This window comes from Chiloscyllium punctatum, chromosome 32 (genome assembly GCF_047496795.1).
Source record: "Chiloscyllium punctatum isolate Juve2018m chromosome 32, sChiPun1.3, whole genome shotgun sequence".
NCBI classification, from domain to species: Eukaryota; Metazoa; Chordata; class Chondrichthyes; order Orectolobiformes; family Hemiscylliidae; genus Chiloscyllium; species Chiloscyllium punctatum.
In genome coordinates this window covers 48,117,228-48,138,111 of record NC_092770.1, presented here as the reverse complement: position 1 = coordinate 48,138,111, position 20,884 = coordinate 48,117,228, and the positions used below count along the sequence as shown (strand labels likewise).

The 20,884-nt window shown below is 38.5% G+C and overlaps 1 protein-coding gene across 8 annotated transcripts in view; it reads left to right on the top strand.

Moving 5' to 3' along the window:
- LOC140458145 (serine/threonine-protein kinase WNK1-like) overlaps nt 1-20,884 on the top strand; it is a 157,853-nt gene that overhangs the window by 59,479 nt on the left and 77,490 nt on the right. For 5 of the 8 annotated variants that reach the window (XM_072552294.1, XM_072552292.1, XM_072552293.1 and 2 more), the window contains exons 5-8: nt 4,325-4,413; nt 4,959-5,178; nt 5,519-5,858; nt 15,331-15,500. In XM_072552294.1, coding sequence (XP_072408395.1) covers nt 4,325-4,413; nt 4,959-5,178; nt 5,519-5,858; nt 15,331-15,500 — 819 coding nt within the window. Of the gene's footprint in view, nt 1-4,324; nt 4,414-4,958; nt 5,179-5,518; nt 5,859-15,330; nt 15,501-16,772; nt 17,025-19,217; nt 20,775-20,884 lie in introns of all 8 variants that reach the window. The other 3 variants (XM_072552296.1, XM_072552297.1, XM_072552289.1) reach the window with 2 other exon arrangements.

Here is a 20,884-nt window from a genome sequence, read left to right as displayed (position 1 = left end):
GCCATGATCTTATTGAATGGCAGAGCAAGCTTGAAGGGCCGATGGCCTACTCCTCTTAGTTCTTATGTTTTATAAACTACAATATCCTCTACTATATTGTGCGACATTTGATTCCAAAGCTGGAAACTGCAAATCTTTTGTAATGGCACTGAATCCTGCTTATTAGAAATGTGGCATAAGTCATTGAATGTTTATGATCATAAAGGTCACTTTGCTGATGCAGCTGTGTTATGTGGTAGCACCAGATTAAAAGTGTCTTTTAAAAAGATTTCTTCTAAATAGAAAAATCACATCATGTTTTAAACTTTGTCTCCAAACAGTGTATATTTACTTGATCAACATTTGCATGTATTTCCCCCGCCCTCTTGTATTGTAAATAGAGATTCTTACTAAAGTGTGATATGACATTAATATAATATCACATTCATGTATTGGGCATCATTAATAGATTATCTCTAATGTTATATTATTTGTGGGCAGGCATTACATTTCAATAAAAGGCACTCCACTGTTGAATATATTGGTATAAGTTACAGTGACTTGTGTACTCATCAACTAAAAAGTGACTTGTTCAATCAGCTTATTTAAGTTCCTTATTTTTGTTGTGAAATTGTGAAGTCATAGGGTTTCTGTCCATTTGTATTTGAAATTTATTATAGGAGATAGGTCGGGATTGGAAAGCAGTCTGTGGTAAGCGTGGCGCTAATGCAAAACTTGAATTTTAATTTTAAATGCTTCATTGCTGTTTACAAGGAGGTTTTATGCACTTCCTGCATTTACTTCAGCTTCACTCTTCATGTCTGTAACAGAAATTAAATAAAAGGAGTGAAACAAATTGAACAGTCTGATATCAACCAAACACCAGAAGTGATTATGGTACCCACGTCAGCTCTGTAAAGTTATGCTCACTAATTTCTAGAGGGCTTGTGCCAGCATTAGGAGAGGTGTCCTCAGACTAGTTGAGCAACTAGAATGACACAATTAATCTGAAGGAATCATGTTTTGCAGGCAATGTTCTAGATACCATAGTTGCCACATCCGGGTATGTCCTGTCTCACTGGCAGGACAGATCCATTAAATGTGGCAGGACAGTGGTCTACAGTCAGGAGAGAGTTGTCCTTTGTGTCCTCAATGGGTATCATGAAGTCTCATGGCATCAGGTTAAACAAGGCTAAGGGAAGCTCCTGTTGATCACTACCTTTTTTTCCCCAGCCCCATCCAAGACCAACTGTGCATTTCTAATCCAGGCTGTTCTTGAAACATACTCATCGATAGCATGGAACACCTCTGAACTTGCTGTGTTAGTGTCTGAGTATACTCTGAACCATAAAAACCTCGTTTAGCATTTGTTGTCTTCGACATAAGGAAGAAATTCTGTCTATATTTCACAACTGGAGAAATCTGTTGAGTTATCTAATTGAGGTACGATTACCTTTGATATTTTTCAATCAGGTAATGCATTTAGCTCCAATATTATTAGACAGTCATTATCATGATGCTGAAAAATGAAGTTTGGATATTTAGGTGCTGGTTTCTGATTGGAGCAGATGTGATTGTCCTTTGTGACTTTGCTTGATTGGCAATGGTGCTGATATTCATCAAAATAAACACATTGCTGACTTTAGTTGTTGGAAGTAATTAATAGTTATCCTTAAGGTAAGCATACCTTAATTCCAAAGGCCTCTTCACATTGTGAGGTAACATTCCAGTGTTGTGCATTTTTCTCCACATATAAAATATATGGCATGTGGAATAAGTACATTGTCATTTACACTGAGAATTCATAATGTAGTTGTCATACTTTGCGTTAACAATCATTTCGTCGTACAGCATGGAAACAAACCCTTCGGCCCAACCAGTTCATGCCGACCATAATCCCAAACTAAATTAGTTCCACCTGGCTGGTCCTGGTCCATATTCCTCCAAACTTTCCTATTCATGTATCCATCTAAATGTCTTTAAAATGCTGTAATTATATCTGCTTCCACCACTTCCTCAGGAAGTTCATTCCACATGCGAACCACACTCTGTTTTACAAATAATTACCTCTTGTCTTTTTTAAAATCTCTCTCCTGTCATCTTAAAATGTGCTTCTAGTCTTGAAATTCCCTATCAAAGGGAAAAGGCAACCACCATTAATTCTCTGTCTACCTCTTATTATCTTATAAACTTTCAGGTCACGGCTCAACCTCCTACGCTCCAGTGAAAAACGTCCCAGCCTGTCAAGATTAGAATCCTTTGAAAACATTGAAAAAATCTGAAGAGGTGAAACTGAAAGTCCTTTACCTTTTTCATTCTTAGGGCATATAGCACCTGTCAAAAAATAAATGTCCACATCAGTTATATTAAAGGACCAATGACATCAATCCAAGCCAGCATTTTCAACCGGCCACCCTTGAGCAATAACATAGAAAGTTTTTATATGAAGATCAACTTGACACACATTACCAGTATCTTTGTGATCATTAGCGCATTATATGTAAAGTTGTTTTTCGTATTATCATACACGGCTAATTTGGAAATACTGGTGTGACATAGACACACTTTTCAACGAAGAACTGCACGTGCTGAAGATCTCAAATGAAAATAGAAATTGCTAGAAAAACTTAGATCTGGCAGTATCTCTGAAAGAAAGAGCAGTGTTAACATTTTTAATCAGAAGATTAACTCTGCTTTCTGCAGGTACAGCAATAATTAAATAGTCTAATGGAATACTATCCTTTTATTACGAGAGGGACTAAACACTAAAGTATGTGTTCAATAATGCAGGGCATTCGTGAGACCACAACTCATTAGCCCATGTAGTTTTGTTCTATATTTAGGGAAGAACGTAAATGTAAAACAAACATCGAAATTACTGGAGAAATGTCCATTGGTCTGGAATGTTGGTAATCCATTTTTACAAGGAACTTTGCTTCATCCAGAGTTTAAGCTATGGTTCTTTGAGATAAGTTGGGGTGGTGAGTCAATCCTTCTCTTTGCATATGGAGTTTGGATTTATGTTTCTGTTACAGCCTAAAGGCGACATGTTTGTTTTCTCAGTTCTACCTTGGAAGGTGTCCCTGTTTTGTAAAGCACATTGTTTGTTTCAGTCCAGTTCTAACCAGTTGAAAGATTGAAATTTTCTCTTCAGAAAGTAAAGGATGTAGTTTTATGACTACTTCAAGAATAATGCAGCTAAGTAATGAGCAAAAGGCAGCAAAGATGATAAAAGGGACCTCCAATTTGATATTAATGCTGATAAGATGGCTAGATGGTGGTCTCTCGCTGAAAACCCTTCTTTAATGAGGCAACCAGAAATGTTCATTTGTTTCTCATAGAACTTTTAAGCACAAGTCTGGTGGAACAAACCCATTCATGCAACTTAGAAAATTGCCACGGTTAGAATCTTTGTTGCTAGAGTGAGAGTTATGGTCATCTGTTGTTTGTGCATGTATGTCCTTTGCACTAACTTTGAATAGCCATCTCTTGGCTGGTTTTGAATCTCTGGGGTATTTCGTTATATAATCAGGGTTTAATAGACTTTTCTAATGAGACATACAGGAATGTATTATAAAACTATTCATGCAACACTATCTTGTTAATTGAAAAACAGAACTGTATGCTTTAACGCACAGGTACAGATGTTTATCTTATTGCATTACAGAAAATTATCACGGAATATAACTTGCTTGCATGGATGGATCTGTGCTGTACTGTATTCATTCCCTATCAGCCAGGTCTCCTAATATGTTCTGCAAGTTACATGCATTGATGCTAAACTTTGAGCAGGATCCTCAAATGTTCACTCATTTCCTCTGAGGTGCAGTTTATCTCCTGCAGAAGTTATGTAACTTCATTGATAACTATTATTATCACTTGTTTTTTGAATAAATATGTAATGCTGGTTATCCTCCACTTGTTTTCATAGAATTCTAGTACCCACTTTCATTACTGAACTGCAAATAAACTTCAAAAAACACATATTGCCTTTGTTATTATCTTCATTCTTGCTGACAGTTTGACTTAGCATTATTGCTATTATTTTTACTGACAATTTGACATATTTTGCATACAAAGATTGAGGAGCTAGCTTTGTAATTATCCAACTGAAGGACATTTTTTGGTTTTAAAAAAAAATTGATAGTCCACATTGGATAAAGTTAACATTGATAGCAGGTTAATATTTGGGATTAAGTCAGTTGCAATGAAGGTTTGTACCCAAAAATTAATCTATATTTCTGTTTTCAGTGCTGACTTAATCTTGTGTATATTCCAAACATTTACCATCTTAATTTCAGATTTTTATCTTTTGTTTCAACATTTAATTCTCTTTGCTCCTTAGGGTGTGAAACCAGCTAGCTTTGACAAGGTCGCAATCCCTGAAGTTAAAGAAATAATTGAAGGATGTATTCGCCAGAATAAAGATGAACGGTGAATATCTGTGATTGCTTTTAAAATGATGTGGGAATTAAAATCTGAATCTGGCAATTGTATAAAAAGTTAGCTTTCTGAGATGTCAGTTATTTTGACATCCCATTAGTTTGCTGACTCTTGGGGCCATGAACAGAGAACTAGATCGGAGAATAGTCCATTTCTGTTCCTGATTGACAAAATCTTTTAAGAGATAACAGGGTCATTGGTATTGGAAATCAATGTAATTACTCCAGGGGAAAAAACCTCCTATTCTGCAGTTGGAAATGAGGCATGTGATTAGAAAGAGTTTTACTTAATGTCAGGTTGAGATGTACCTAATATGCAATGTTGAAGTAGAAACAGCAATTGCTGGAGAAGCTCAACAGGTCTGGCAGCATCTGTGGAGAGAGAAATGGAGTTAATGTCCTGAATCGGATCTGACTCTTCAGAACTACTTGATTCTGGCTGTTTCAATTAAGCAGAGTTCCAGTGCCCCAACATCAATATTAGATTTAATGAGTACAATAACAACTTTGTTCATACTTTGTTTGAATTTGGTTTAGGTATGCAATTAAGGATCTGTTGAGCCATGCGTTCTTTCAGGAAGATACTGGTGTTCGTGTAGAGTTGGCAGAAGAAGATGATGGAGAAAAGCTTGCAATTAAGCTTTGGCTGCGAATTGAAGATATTAAGAAACTTAAAGGAAAGTATAAGGATAATGAAGCCATAGAATTCTCATTTGACTTGGAAAGAGATGTTCCGGAGGATGTGGCTCAGGAAATGGTAGGTTATTGTACTTTTGCAAACCTATTTTCTATGTTAGAATTTGAGTCCCAACCACATTTGTGGGCTACAGCATATGCAAGAATTCGATACTGTGGAAACAGCAATGTGTACTTCTCATTTTTCAACCGTGTCTGTTTCTATGCTGTTCATCTCTATGACTCTATGGTAACAAAGTGAAATGTTTTCACCCACATGCCATTTTTTTGCAAGACAAATAATCTGCATGAAAGAAATGTACCAAAGACAACATTATTCTCAATCTTCAGGGTTTACTATCTTGATTTGCTCTAAATGGAAAATATGATGCATTTTTGACTTAGTATTATTTTTTATTCAGGTGGAATCTGGATTTGTATCTGAAGGAGATCATAAGACCATGGCTAAAGCCATTAAAGATCGTGTATCTCTGATCAAAAGGAAACGAGAACAACGTCAGTTGGTTAGAGAGAAACAAGAAAAGTTAGAGGAACAGCAGAAGAAGCATGATCAGTTGCAGCACCAGAAAACTCAACAAGGAGCCAGTATCTCTCAAACTGGAGGGGGACATCCTTCCCAGTTACCTGCCACAGCACTTCCTTCTGCCCTTACTGGAGCCCTACCAACCCAAGTTGAACCAGAAGAGCCTGAGGCAGATCAGCATCGTTTGCAGTACCAGCCAGCTGGAAACTCTGTTACATGTATGTTGTTTATATTAAATCTGAGTAATAACTCTCCATTTCCCGTCTTAAGAAATCTTTATCTGCCAGAAGAACTGCGGATCAGAATTGATGATCTGGATTCTGAGCTTCAAACACTGCGGCACATCCGGGAGGGAGAAAGTTACCTGGATGCTTTGTTTCAGGAGGCAGTCACATCCGGTAGACTAAGTAATTCAAACATAGTTAATGATCAGCGACAACAGGGTGTGACTGTAAGTGAGGCAGGTAGGGGAATTCTGAGTTTTGGAATGGAGGAGCCTCAACCCTTGACCTTGACCAACAGGTATGAGATTTTTGCTCCCTGTGTGGATGTGGTAAAGGGCTCTGGCCAGCTGACCATGGCACCGTGGTGCAGAAGGCCATTCAGGAGGGGTGGAGCAAAAAGACAAGTTATCAGGGATTCTACAATTAAGGGGGGCAGAGTATCCTTTGTAACATGGATTGGGAGTCCTACATGGTGTGTTGCCTGCCCAGTGCCAGGGTGCAGGACATCTCCGACCGGCTTGAAAGGACATTGGAGGGGGAGAATCCAGTTGTTGTGGTCTACGTCGGCACTAACAAAGGCTAGGAAGGACGACCTGTTTGGGGATTTTCAAGCATTAGGAAGGAAATTGAAGAACCGGTCCTCAAGGGCCAAAATCTCTGCATTTCTGCCTGAGCCATGTGCTAATTGGCATAGGGATAAGAAAATACCGAAGTAAACATGTGGTTAAGATATTGGTGTGGAAAAGAGGATTTCCATTTCATGGAAATTGGCATCAGCTTTGGAACCAGAGGGATCTGTACTGATTGGTTCAGGTGGAGACCGTGCCAACTTGGAACCAGTGTTCTGGCAAAAAGATAAATAGGGTGGTTAGTAAGATTTTACACTAGTGAATCGGGGGAAGTGAAAGGGAAAGCAACAGGGAGTGCGAAGTCAAGTAGAAAGATCAGGTTAGCATGTGTGCAGGGTTTAAGTTCAAGGCAGGCTAAGAATGAAGCAAAAAGGAATGATAACTTAGGACATATTGCCAGAGATGTTGGAAATCATGAGGAGAAGAAAACTAGCATTAAGACGTTTTATCTAAATACTCGTAGTATTCGTAACAAAGCAGATGAATTAATGGCACAAGTCATTGTGAATGATTATGATGTGGTACGCATCAGAGACGTGGTTGCAAGGGATTCCGGACTGGCAGTTAAGCATCCAAGGATTTACAACTTATTGAAAAGACAAGGAGACAGGCAGAGGGGTTGCCTTATTACTTAAGAATGAGATTAAATCTATGGCACTGAATGACATGGGGTCAGATGATGTGGAGTCTATGTGGGTGGAGTTGAGGAACCACAAAGGAAAAAAGACCATGATGTATTAAACCCCCCCCCCCCCACCCCCACCAAAAAAAAAAGCAGTGGTCAGACCAGGGATGCAAGGTGTACCGGAAATAGATGGGTCACGGTGATCATGGGGTCTTCAACATGCAGAAGATCTGGGTGAATAATGTTGCTAGTGGATCCAAAGAAAGGAAATTCATGGAATGTTTATAGGATGACTTTTTGGAACAGCTTGTGATGGAGTCCACAAGAGAGCAGGCTATTCTGGACTTCCTACGTCATGAGCCAGACTTTATAAAATATGTTAAAGTCAATGAACACTTCGGAGGCAGCGATCATAATATGGTAGAATTCCGTCTGCGGTTTGAAAGAGAGAAGGCAAAATCGGCTGTAATGGTGTTACATTTAAATAAAGGTAATTACAGGAGCATGAGAGAGGAACTGACAAAAATCGAGCAGGAACGGAGCCTAGCGGGGACGATAGAACAACAATGGCAGGAGTTTCTGGGTGTAATTAAGGACACAGTACAGAGGTTCATTCCAAAGAGGAAAAAAAAGATTATTTGGGCAGAGGTTAGGCAGAATGGCTTACAAAGGATGTCAGGGAACGTATCAAAGAAAAAGAGAAAGCCTATAAAGTGGCCAAGAGCACTGGGAAATCAGAAAATTTGAAAGACTACAAAAACAGAGGTTAACAAAGAAAAATAAGGAAGGAGAGGAACAAATATGAAGGTAAGCTAGCCAGTAATATTAGAAATGATAGTAAAAGTTTATTTCAATACATAAGAAACAAATGAGAGGCAAAAGTAGACATTGTGCCACTCAATTGATGCTGGAAGGCTATTGCTGGGAGATAAGAAAATAGCTGAAGAACTTGCTTACTTTGTGTAAGTCTTCACAGTGGAAGACATAAGCAATATTCCAACAATTTAACGAGGGTCAGGGGGCTGAATTGCGTATAGTAGCCATACAAAAGAGAAAGTACTAAAAAAGCAAAAACATCTAAAACTTGATACTACATCTGGCCCGGATGGGCTGCATCCTAGAATTCTGCGAGAGGTGGCTGAAGAAATAGCAGAGACGTTGGTTGTAATCTTTCAGAAATCACTGTAGTCTGGGAAAGTGCCAGATGATTGGAAAATAGCTGTTGTAACCCCCTTGTTCAAAAAGGATCAAGACAAAAGAAGGAAAATTATAGGTCGATTAGCCTAACCTGTGTTGTAGGTAAAATTCTCGAATCCATTGTTAAGGATGAGATTTCTAAATTCATGTTCAGATTAGAATAAGTCAGCATGGATTTAGTAAGGGGAGGTTGTGCCTGACAAACCTGTTAGAATTCATTGAAGAGCTAACAAGTAGGTTAGACCAGGGAGACCCAGTGGAGGTAATCTATTTAGACTTTCAAAAGGCCTTTGATGAGGTGAGGGCCCATGATGTTTGAGGTGAGCTACTGCCATGGATTGGGGTTGGCTGTCTGACAGAAGAGATAAAAGGTTCTTTTTTGGAATGGCAGCTGTTGACAAGTGGAGTCCCGCAGGGTTCAGTGTTGGGACCGCAGCTGTTCACTTTATTTATAAATGATCTGGATGAAGGGACTGGGGGCATTCTGGCAATGTTCGCCGATGATACAAGTTAGCCAGACAGGCAGGTAGTATTGAGGAGGTGGGGAGGCTGCAGAAAGATTGAGACAGTTTAGGAGAGTGGTCCAGGAAATAGTTGATGGACTTCACTATGAGCAAGTATGAGGCCTTGCACTTTGGAAAAAAGAATGCAGGCATGGACTATTATAAATGGTGAGAAAATTCATTAAAGCCAAAGTACAAAGGGATATGGGAGTGCTAGTCCAGGATTCTCTAAAGGTTGATTTGCAGGCTGAGTCAATGATTCAGAAAGCAAATATAATGTTGTCATTTCTCTCAAGAGGGTTGGAGAATAAAAGAAGTGATGTGTTTCTGAGACTTCATAAAGCTGTAGTTAGGCCCCATTTAGAATACTGTGTCCAATGTTGGGCCCCACACCTCAGGAAGGACATACTGGCACTAGAGCGTGTCCAGCGGAGATTTACACTGATGATCCCTGGAATGGTAGGCCTAATGTATGATGATTGGCTGAAGGTCTTGTGATTGTATTCATTAGAATTTAGAGGGTTGGGGGAGATCTAATAGAAACTTACAAGATAATGCATGGCTTAGAAAGGGTGGACTCTGGCAGGTTATTTCCGTTAGGCGGGGAGATTAGGACCCGTGGACACAGCTTTAAACTTAGAGGGGGTCAGTTTCTTCAGCCAGAGTGGTGGGCCCATGGGATTCATTGCCTCGGAGTGCAGTGGAGGCCAGGACGTTGGGTGTCTTCAACGCAGAAATTGATAAATTCTTGATCTTGCAAGGAATCAAGGGCTACGGGGAGAGTGTTGGTAAGTGGAATTGAAACACCCATCAGCCATAATTAAATGGTGGAGTGGACCCGGTGAGCCGAATGGCCTTGCTTTCACTCGTATGTCTTATGGTCTCATGGTCTTATTGTAATGTTGAATTTTTTATCCCTGATGAAAGAAGTGTTACTGTCTCTACCAAATGTTGTCATTAGTGAATTTGTCCACAGTTGGATACAGGTCTGGAAACACCTTTGCAGAGAGTAAAAGTAGGTGATTTATCTTTTGTCATAACCTGAGATGTAACACTTTGAACTGGGGAGGAAGGAACAAAAGGGAATGTCCGTGATAACATGAGGGGTGCAAGATGATGATGAGGTCATGGGACACGTAAAGAATGTTAAGGATGTGTTGAGAGGGGGTGTAAATGGAGAAAGAGTCATCATTAGCACCACTTCTCCAAAAATAAACGAGATTATGGCCTGAAATTGTTGAGCTTAGTGAGTCCAAAATATTGTGGAGGTAGTCAAAAATTGTGGTGGTTTTTGCGTCACACCATGTGAGGGAGAATTAATTTTGAGTTTTCATGTTCCAAGAGGCTATAAAAGAATCGGGCATTTTGAGATTAAGTTAGTTTTGTAAGACTTTTTTTATGGTGTTTAGGTGAACTGAATATCAGCAAAAAGGAGTGTGTTTGCAACATTTTTTTTCAAGTTGATTATATTCTACTCCATTGCTGAAACTTAGAATGTGAGGCATTTTAGATTGAAATGATTGAGAGCTCTTCTATGAAAATTAAGGAAAGTCTGCTGATGGAATCAGTATTCATAATCTTGGCTATTCGTATAGCGCTCGGTGTAAATTTGGACATGTGTAGATGTACAGTATCGTTGGAAGCAGAAAATTACATGAATGCCAAGTTAAGTTTTAAAACCTAAGGTAAAATTAAAATGGTATTTTAGAATATGGAGTATAAAATAATGAAAGCCTTTGGGGAAGGCTTGAGTCACTTCATAGAAACATAAAAACAAAAAAAAGTGTGTAGAAGAGGCCTTTTGGCCCATCGAGTCTGCACCACCAAAAATGTGCTGCTACCTACACTAGTTTCACTTTGTGCACTAGGCCTATAAGTATGGTATAATAATTGTATATGTACTTGCAACATATGGCAGAGCTATGGGGACTTGCATCCTGTGAAGACAATTCTTGACTTGCCAGGTAGTGATGCCAGGACATGCAGTTATAATTTAGTATTTTTACAGGTACAGCTTATCACAATGCACAGCTGGCATACTGATCATACTGGCATACTGTATTTAGGAAGTATTGTAGAAAATAAATACATCAGAAAAAACATACATTTTAATTGATGGTGCCATTAAATCTATTGTTTAGCTTCCTTTAATAGTAAAAGCTTCCACTTGTAACATCTGTCTGTTAAATTATGGTTATCAGTATTTGGAACATATCATGGAAACCTGTGATGATTGGAATAATTCTTCCAATTCTTTTTCCCTTAGATGGGGGATCTGAATTAGTAAATCTTCTTGTGGTAATGATGAACTGGAGCACAATTAATCACTTAATTCATAGTGTTTAATGTGGCCCAGTAGGTCTGTGCCAGGATTTATAATTCATATGTGCTCCCTCCCTTCCTTCATTTAACCCTAATCAGTGTAACTTAATTTGTTATGCTTGTTATGCAGTAGTAACACCACTATCTTTGGACCAGAGGTAAGGGTTCAAGTCCCACCTGCCCTGGAGGTGTGCCATAGCATGTCCAAACAAATTTATTTACAATTAGTTACTAGACTGATTTCTGGGATGGCAGATTTGTCGTAGGAGGAGAGTTTGTGTAGACTGGACATATATTCACAAGCTTAGAATGAGAGGAGATTGCATTGAAACAAAAATTATAGCAGGGCCGGACAGACTGAATGCAAGACACATTATTTCTCCTGGCCATGGGATTGAGAACAAGGTATCCTGGACACACGATATGTGGCCATTTTAGACAGTGATGAGAAGAAAATTTTACACTGAAAGTGGCGATCCTGTGGAGTTCTGTGACGCAGAAGACTTTGGAGAGCAAGCAATTGAATATATTTGCTAAATAAATGTTTAGAGGTAAAAGTTGTCAAGGGATATGGGGAGAGAGCAAGAATACGGTGTTGAGAAAGATCAGACTTGATCAAATTGAATAGTGGAGTAGGCTTGATGGGGTAAATGGCTTATTCCTGCTTGTACTTTAAGATAAAAAAAGCTGCAGGTTTTGGAATGCAAAATAGACAGGTAGGGGGCTGGAAGAATGCACCAAGCCAGGTAGCATCAGGTGGTGCAGAAGCTCACTGCTTCGTGTTTTTGATTTCTCTCAGATTCTCCTTTGCACCCTCATTCAGTTGAATGGACTAAACCAGTCAGATTCTAGGGTGGCATGGTGGCTCAGTGGTTAGCACTGCTGCCTCGCGTTGCCAGGCACACGGATTTTATTCCAATGTCGGGTGACTACTGTAGTTGGGAGTTTGTGTTCTGTCTAGGTGTTCGTTTTTATCATTCTACTTTTGTATGCTTTTCTTAAACACATCTGTGCCACTCGCCCAACTACTCCTTGTGAAAGCAGACTCCACAAGTTGAATCAATCTCTGGAAGAACCCCACCTGTACTTCTAACAGGGACTGTTTTGACACTCGCAATTGCTTTTTACTATTCACTGTGTCCTCTTTTTCATTTTGTTGTCATGAAGCCAGTCATACCTCCCCTACCACTATCACTGCTGAAGTAACTGGGGGACAAAAGCCTGTGAAAGAAACCTAAAACCTACTTAACCCTGCCTAAACTGCTCAGTTGTTTATTAAGTCAGCTACGTCATTCGGTAGAGCTTTGTTTCTAGTTTTACTCTTTTAATTTTCACTGTGTTTCTTTTGAAGGCTGGGCACGTAGGCATGTGAGAACCCAAGTGTACTCATGCCTGTGCTGGCAGATTAAAAAGCAAATTATGAAAAATAATCAGAAGCCTGAAACCTGATTGATTTGACATGATGCCTTTTAATTAAATTCTATATACCAGCCACTGCTAAGAAATCTGAAATCACTTGGCATTATAAGGATATTAAGAAGTTGGAAGCAGAAAATACTTGCCCCCAACATTGCAAGTTAAGCTCCCTATTTTTGGCAGCAATTTTTCACTTAACTGACGTTCCTACAATTCTTAACACCCACCTCTCATTTATTTTGTCACAATAGCATTACATAAGACAGTCTTGACAGTTCCTATAGCTGTGATAAAGCCCTCACTTAAATAGCCTGAAGTAAATCTCTTGTTCTTATATGTAACATGTGTACATACAAAGTTAACCCATTAAAGGAAGTCAATCATGGACAAATTGTGCTTGTGAAAAATCTTTGAAAGAGATAGTTGGGAAAAGCTTACTGTAAACAGGGCCTTTGTGCCAAGTTTATGAAATGCCAGAGCATGAATATTTGGGCACAGTCCATGACAACCACAATCTGTAGATACATTTTTTTTCTTATGAAATCGTTCAGCCACTTTTTTTACTAGATATTTTTGCATGTGATAGCACATCCTGGCATACTGCTCAATATGGATGCTGAGAATTTGGTTTCTTGTTGCTCCATGATCATGTTCCAGAAGTTCCCTTTTTGTTAGGGAACACATTTCAGCAGCTATCTTCCCTTTCGGGGACAATTTCCCTGGCGTACTAGATCCAGACTTAAGGCACCTGAACAAATTCTGAAGTCTTCAGTGTAATACATGGTTCATGCATTCATCTGTTTTCAAACAACGGTAGACTTTGTGCATTATGAACACACTCTTGGTCTTGAACATTAGAGTGGTCAGAAAATGACTGAATGAATTAAATAAGCTTGTCTCAAGCCTTCCTCAAAACAGTGATTTTGAGTCATTTATAACCTGGACAATGGGAGAAATTCTACTTTGCAATTTTTGTGCAATAGTAAGAAAGTAGTTATTGCTAGACTGATGGGGGCAACAAGTGGTTCTTATGGTAAGCTTTCCTTGTGACAGCAAGGTGTGGTGATTAGGGAGTTCAAAAAAAACTCTCTTCTCAAAACTTGATAAATATAAATTTTAGACCAGAAAATATTTTGTCAATTTATTCCTTTGTGTTCTTGAGTTTGGATTTAGAAACATTTGTATCTCAGGCTTATTATTTTTACCTTCTGATTTAAGATTTTGCTTTTAAAGATCTCTTTTAGACACAGGATTGTATACTGTGTGGTGTACTGTGTATGTTCAGTGCACAATCTTTACTGCTGAAGTTGAAGAAATATTAACCTTTTTATCTCAACTCATAGAGGAAGTTGCATATTTGTTGCTATTTAGAGTCTTAACTTTGTTTTTTGAATAAGGTAACACTTCTACCATACAAAGCTAATGCTTTTGCTCATGAGATTTTTGGAAGATACAATATTGACTAGTGTACTTTGCAGAGCGAAAGATGAGCTTAACAGTAATATAAGGAACTTGGGAGCAAAACACACTTAAGTGATTATCTTTTTTGCTCTAAAATAAGTTTCTCACTTGGCAGGATCCCAAAAATGATTTTTTTTTGGTGTATGCAGGTGACAGCAAAACCACCTTGCCTGAGTGTGTTAAATTTTAAAACAGTTCAGAAGTTTAACACTAAGTTGTTTGATATGCTTGGAACTACTGTTGTTCGATTTTTTTTTTTCCCCATAAGCTGAATGTATTGGGCTATAGGTGTAATAAAATCTTTGACCTATGTCATAGTCACTAGAACCCAAGTAGGGGGTAAGAATAAGGTTAATAGAACCCCAGTTTAATTTTTTCAATACAGTATATTGTAGCTTTGAAATTTGCAAAAAGATATAGTTTGTAACTAGCTTTAGTCATTTAGTCAAAATGATATAATTCAAGTAATGTATAGTAGTAATGGGTTTCTCCCTACAAAGGTATGATTAAGGGCAAAATAGGTAACTTGGTGCCTTGAACCTACTACAGAGAAACCTCGATTATCCAAATACCAATTATCCGAAGGAGATCTCGAGGCCCTGATGGAAACATCACATCAAAGATGTGTTTCCATCAGTGAACGCATGCTGTGTGCTGCTACAGTCTCCTGAACGGGGAGCAGATTTTAAAAACTCCGAGCCCCAGAGGAAAGGCATTTAATCGATTTATCCGAATAATCAATTATCCAAACTAAATAGTGCCCGCCTATCATGTTCAGATAATCGAGGTTGCCCTGTACACTCAAAATCAACCATGGCTGATTTGATTGTCATCTGAACTGTGCACACTTACCTGTTGACAACAACATTTGATTCTCATGTTAATCAAGAATCTCTATCTCTGTATTATGATAATCCGTGTGTGAGCATCTGTAAGGTGTAGAATTGAAGACCAAACTTTTCAAGAAGTCAGAATGGAGTGGGTGCTTGTCTTTTAACCTTGAGTTGAAAGGAATGTAAACACCATAAAACTGAAGATCAGTGCATTCTGCTTATTGATGATGAATATGATTGATTTCAGTAATTTGTGAGTTGAATTTTAGCTCTGTTGATGCCTTGATGCCATAATTTCAAATCAGAAATTCAGATCCAAAACTATAGTCCAACCTGGATTGTGCATTTATTGTTGGTTTCATCAGTTCGTAATGCTGAGCAGATGAATGAAAAATTATTTTGTTAAAAACATATTACACTTTTTATACTGTAACATTTTGGAAGTTCATTTTTGATGCAAAACTGTGTTTTCTTTTTTAGCTGATGGCACATTTGATAGTGGCCAGAGTTCATCTGGATTTTCAGATTCTCATGGCAGTCAAACTGTTTCCTATGGTTCTGCTCAAGAACAGCACATTTCAAGCCAGACTCCTTCAAATATCCAGGCAGTATCGCAACAGCATGGTAGCCATCAGCAGCATTCTACAGGAGTAAGTATATTGGGCTGGGTACTTTTTTGTAAGCAGTATTTATAACATCATAGTCTGAGGAAACCTTTTAATGAGAGATTTTATTTATTAAATGTATTTGAAGAGCCTTGGTCATTTATTGCACATTGAATTTAATGAGAAGACCCTTCAACAGGGTTAAATTAACAATTTAAAAAGTTTTTTATCATTCATTCTAGCATTCAAAAATGACAGACAAGAATTAATGTTAATCAATTTAAAAATAAGTTTGTGAAATTTGAAGTTGCTTTAAATAATTGTCATCATCAGCATGTACATTGGTAAAGGTGCTATTTGAAGATTTTTCTTTGTCTGATATGAAATATTTCCAAATTCATAGCTGGAGTTTATTAAAGTTTATTTATCTAATTTTATGGTTGCGTTATTTTTGAGGTTAGAACTTGCTTACTAACATCAAAAACGCCAGTGGTAACTGTGATGCCTGTGTTATTTAAAAATCTTTGAATAAATTTGTAGAGAATTGGTCAAAACCGTCAGAATATGCTAAGTTCATGATGTTGAAAAATGGAAAATTCAGGGAGATATATTTAAGATACTTTTAGGCCTGATGGTTTAGAGCTTTCTTGGATTGCCAAAAACATAACATGCTTCTGACATGTTAATTAGATTTTAATGCATTATTGACTGCACATGATATTTTACGGATTCCGACGGCTGCTGATATGCATAAACCTTTTCATCCATCCTCATGCAAGTTGAAATCTACCCTTGAACCTTTGCATTATTTTTTGTTTGAAACATACCTTTTAATTTTAGTATGGAGTTTGCAGGCTGCTTGCAGTACTTGATTCTTCTATCCAAGAAGTGTACATTGGATCTTTTTTCTTTTTTGCATTCTTGGATACAATCTTATACTGACCAGTAGTAAACTTAACAGCAGCACTTGCTGGATAAATGTTGGTGTATTGAGACTTGCATAGTACTAAATCTAACCAGTTAATCTGAAAATAGTAGCAGAAATAGCTGCCTCCATATATTCTGTGCAACTAAACTGCACAGTATACCTGGGCATCAAGTCTTAATCAACTAGTTTTCCTTTCTTCTAATTTGATGTATTGTGCATCATCACAGAGCAAAACATCTCATTTCATTTCTTTCTAGCTTTCATTTACAAAGCGCCATTATGAATGCTGTCACAAATTATCAAATGTTTTTGTGTACGTTTTGACGTCAAGTTTACTGTGGGTCAGTTGAAAAGTGTTATTTATTCCTTTATTTTTAATTTTTTTTTAGCTTCGACGAGGTCGTAGCATGTCTGTATGTGTTCCCCACCTTTTCACCATCCCTGATTCATCCTACATTCCTAGACAGTCCACCACTCCGCCACCAGTCCTCTCTGCTTCTTTCTCCCCATATGTTCGGACTGTCCCTGAAGAAACCTTTGCAGAAAAGCTGTCAAAAGCACTGGAAAGCGTCCTGCCTATGCACTCAGCTCCTCCACGCAAGCTACGCCGCTCCAGTCTCCCGTGTATTAGTTTCAACCCTGTATGTTGTATGTGACTCATGAGGATAAGTTCTCATTAAATACAAACTATTCTGGGCACTAAGTTTTACAGTTAAGATGGGATTTCGCTTTAGCTATAATACCTTACAGCTGCGACGACTAAATCTGCTATTTTAACGTGGAAAGTGGATGCAAGTTTGTGATTAAATTGAAGTGTATATTTGCTTTCTGAATTCTATTATTAAATTTTTTCTAAATGGGCAGAATTTTAAACTGGAAAAAAATGCAGTCTTGTAAAATTTTTATTCTGTTTAAACAAAGTACTTGAAGCAACTGTTTCCTTCAAGAATTATCCACTTCTTGGAGAACTTGTAGCTTTTCTAACTTTTTATCTGCGATTCTGAACAAATCCACCATTAAATATAGCAGCATATATAGATCATTCATGACCATTGGACACTGAAGCAGTCCATGTCTAAAAGCAGGAAGATATGGACAATATCCAGGCTTTAGCTGAAAGTGTCTATCAACTAACTTTTGCAACATGCCAGGAAATGAATTCCAAATGAGGAAGACTCTCCCCATGATATTCAATGGCATTAATATTGCTAATTAAAAGAAAATGTTCATTCAGGAAATGTGGGCTTCACTGGCTCCAACTGCATTTATTTTCAACCCCTTGTGTTGGTGAGCTTTCTCTTTAAAATGCTGCAATCTGTTTGGTGTAGATGCACCCACAGAGTTCCTGGAGAGAATTCAAGTATGTAAAGGAAATATATCGCCATCCTAAGTCAGGAGGATGATTGGCTTGGATGGGGAACATGCAGATGTTTGTGTGCTTGTCCTTGTCCTTCTAGATGATGATGATCACGAGTAAAATGATACCTGAGGAGCCTTAGTGAATTTCCGTAGTGTATCTATTAGATTGTATATTTGGTTGTTACTATGTTGCATTGGAGGTGGAAGGAATTAATGTTTGCAGATGTGGTTCTGATTCATTGGGGTGCTTTCTTCTGAATGGTCTCAAGCTGCTTGTGTGTAGTTGGAGCTTCATTCATCCAGGCAAATGGAAAGTATTTCTTCACAAAACTGACTTATGCCTTGTAGATGGTGGATCAGGGTTTTTGGAATCGGGAGGTGAATTCCTCACTGCAAGGTTCCTAGTGAATGTTACTTGCCAGCTTTTGATATACAGGCCACTGAATCCCTCACTGTCAGCACCTGATGTTCAGTGGCAACAGTGTGTAATATCCACAAGGTGTGCTGCAGAATTTCATCAAAGCTTCTTCACACCTGCCAAACCCACGACCACTACCATGTAGAAGGACAAGACTAGCAGAAACATGGAACTCCATCACCTGCAAGTGATTTGAAAACCTGATTTAGAATAATATTGCTGTTTCTTCAGTGTCACTGGGTCCAAATTCTGGAATTCCCTTCTAAACCGAATTATGGGTTTACCTACACCAAATGTTCTGCAGCAGTTTTTAGAAGGCAGCTCACCACCATCTTAACTGCAACAAATGCTGGCCACATTACATGAATGAATAACAAAAGAAGGGAAATATTTTGATTTAATCTGGAGCCATATTTCCAAAACATTTATCAAATAATTAGCAGCTAAAATGCAGTTTATCTGCATTGTGGTTGAACTGTAATTTTTTGATAGATATCAGTCATCAGTTTGTAAAAATGATGGAATTTTGTCCAATGCATAAGTACTGTTGTCATTGTTTTGCTTCAATGAGTATTGTCCACTTAGCAGAATTAAAAAAGTTTGCAGCATATGCTTATCTGATAACAGATTTTAATTGCTGTTGGACTTTGAGAAAAGTGCATAATTAAGTGAAGGAAGGTTAATTTTTATTTTGATTCTGTAAAATGAGGTAAGAGAGGTTCAATTAGTTCTTCCAGTTTGAGGCAACTGGATCAAATCACTTAAATATTTTTTCATAATGAGTTTTTAGACCTGAGCTTGCAAGTAGTAAATCCCTTTCATTTGCAGTCCCTTTAATCATAGTATTTAGATGCTACTACTTAATGTAAAACTTGTGCCCATTACTGTGTTTAATGCATTCATTCAGTTTTTTTAATCTCTTCTGTGTTTGTCAGATACTTCTGCTATTGCTATTCTGTAATGTAATTCTTAATGAAATTCAAGCTAAAAGCTCATTTTTATGATGCATCTTTAATTTTCTCGACTCTGATTTGAGATTTTTGTCTTCATATTAAAGCAGTCCCCATCTCTAGTGCATCCTTGTGGGGGAGTTCCATCACAACCAGAGACTGTTTCATATCCACCTATTCCTGAAAGACCATTTTCTTTCTCTCCACCACCAAGTTTTTCTCTGAAAGTTGCTAATTCTCAACGCCGCAAAAGTACTTCCATCCTGGAAGCTCATACTCACCATTTTCAGCCAATAATAAAGACTGTAGGCCAAAATGCTTTCTCTGGCGATTTTACAAATCGGAATTCTGAAAACTCAGCTATAAAGGGCTTTGTTACTCATCGATTTACCAGTGAACCAATCCACAGTGAAGGTCAAATGCGACTAGAACAAACTCAAGCCTTTGAAAACAAGTTAAGGTTGAGTCAGCTTGAGGAAATTCCACTTCTGTGTAATCCGAAAGTGTATCCATGTTGTATGCAGTTACAGCAAACTACACAGGATCCATATGAGGCTGTAAATAGCAGCAACCTTCCAGCATGTGCACTTCCTTTGAATCAAAGTCTAGCAGAAGTAAACCTAAAGCATCAGCAGGTTTACTCCCAGCCCTTGGATTGTGAGGAATCCCTAAATGATCAAAATTTGTTGCCACGCCCACTACAAAACCTAACAGGTCATGTGCCTCAAATAGTGCAGATGGCTTCTCCTAAAATACAAACTCAAGTTTCAAACTTACCTTCTCACTTCCAACTGTCACAAGACATTATACAAAAGCATGGACAGCATTGGAGGATTGGAGAGCCACAGGCAATATTTCCACTGTCAACTCAAGTGTTCCTCCCGGTACAAGATGGTAATGTTGCTCAATGTGAACCTGCAATTACTAGCATTCTCTCAAGAAATACGGTCGGAACAATGAATACAATGCTGACTGTTCAACATTTGACTGCCCCTCAGTCTGCACCACCTATTCTTGCACAGGCAAATGAGGGTAGAACTGGGTCAATTTTTGACTTTCAAGTTCCTCCAAAGCAGATGGAAGGTAACGATATCCACATTCCTCTTCCGTCATTAACTCAGAGGATTTATCGAAATCGGCGGGCTTCAGTGGATTTAAGCTTAGAGGATACTCAAGGTACTGGATTGTACAGCAGGCTTCAACCAGTGACTGAAGAACAGATGGTTTATTTCAGTTCTGATGCTCTGGTGCTGCCAGGTGACTTCCTGCAAAGCAGACAGCCTATGTCAGAAGAATTTCCTCAGCATCTTAGTCCGCAGTGTTCGAGTGACTCTGGTCAATCAACGTCCTCTGAGACCAGAGAGTTCCAGTCACCACCATCTTTTGGTTTCCTGATGCCATACTCCAGTTTAGCATTGCATTGTGAGCAGCAGCAGGTTTTGCCAAAACATGGCATGCATTATGAAACATTGCAAGGTGTGTCTGTTTCAGTAGCTTCACAGCCACCTATGCTAATGCAGTTCAACACTCAGTCCTTTCTGACAAGATCAGGGACAGCTGGCTTGCATCAGCAAGTCATGGAAGGATCCTGGCCCCATCCTGTTACATCCCAGCAGAACTTTGCACTGGATCGAGGTTCTGCAGATGGACACAGTCTACCTTTGGTACTTGAGTTTCAAGTGTTCATGCCTTTTGCTGAAATCTGTTTAGTCTTTTACAAGGCAAAACTGATCACTGGAAAAGAAAATGCATAGCAGCCTGCAAATTAGGAATA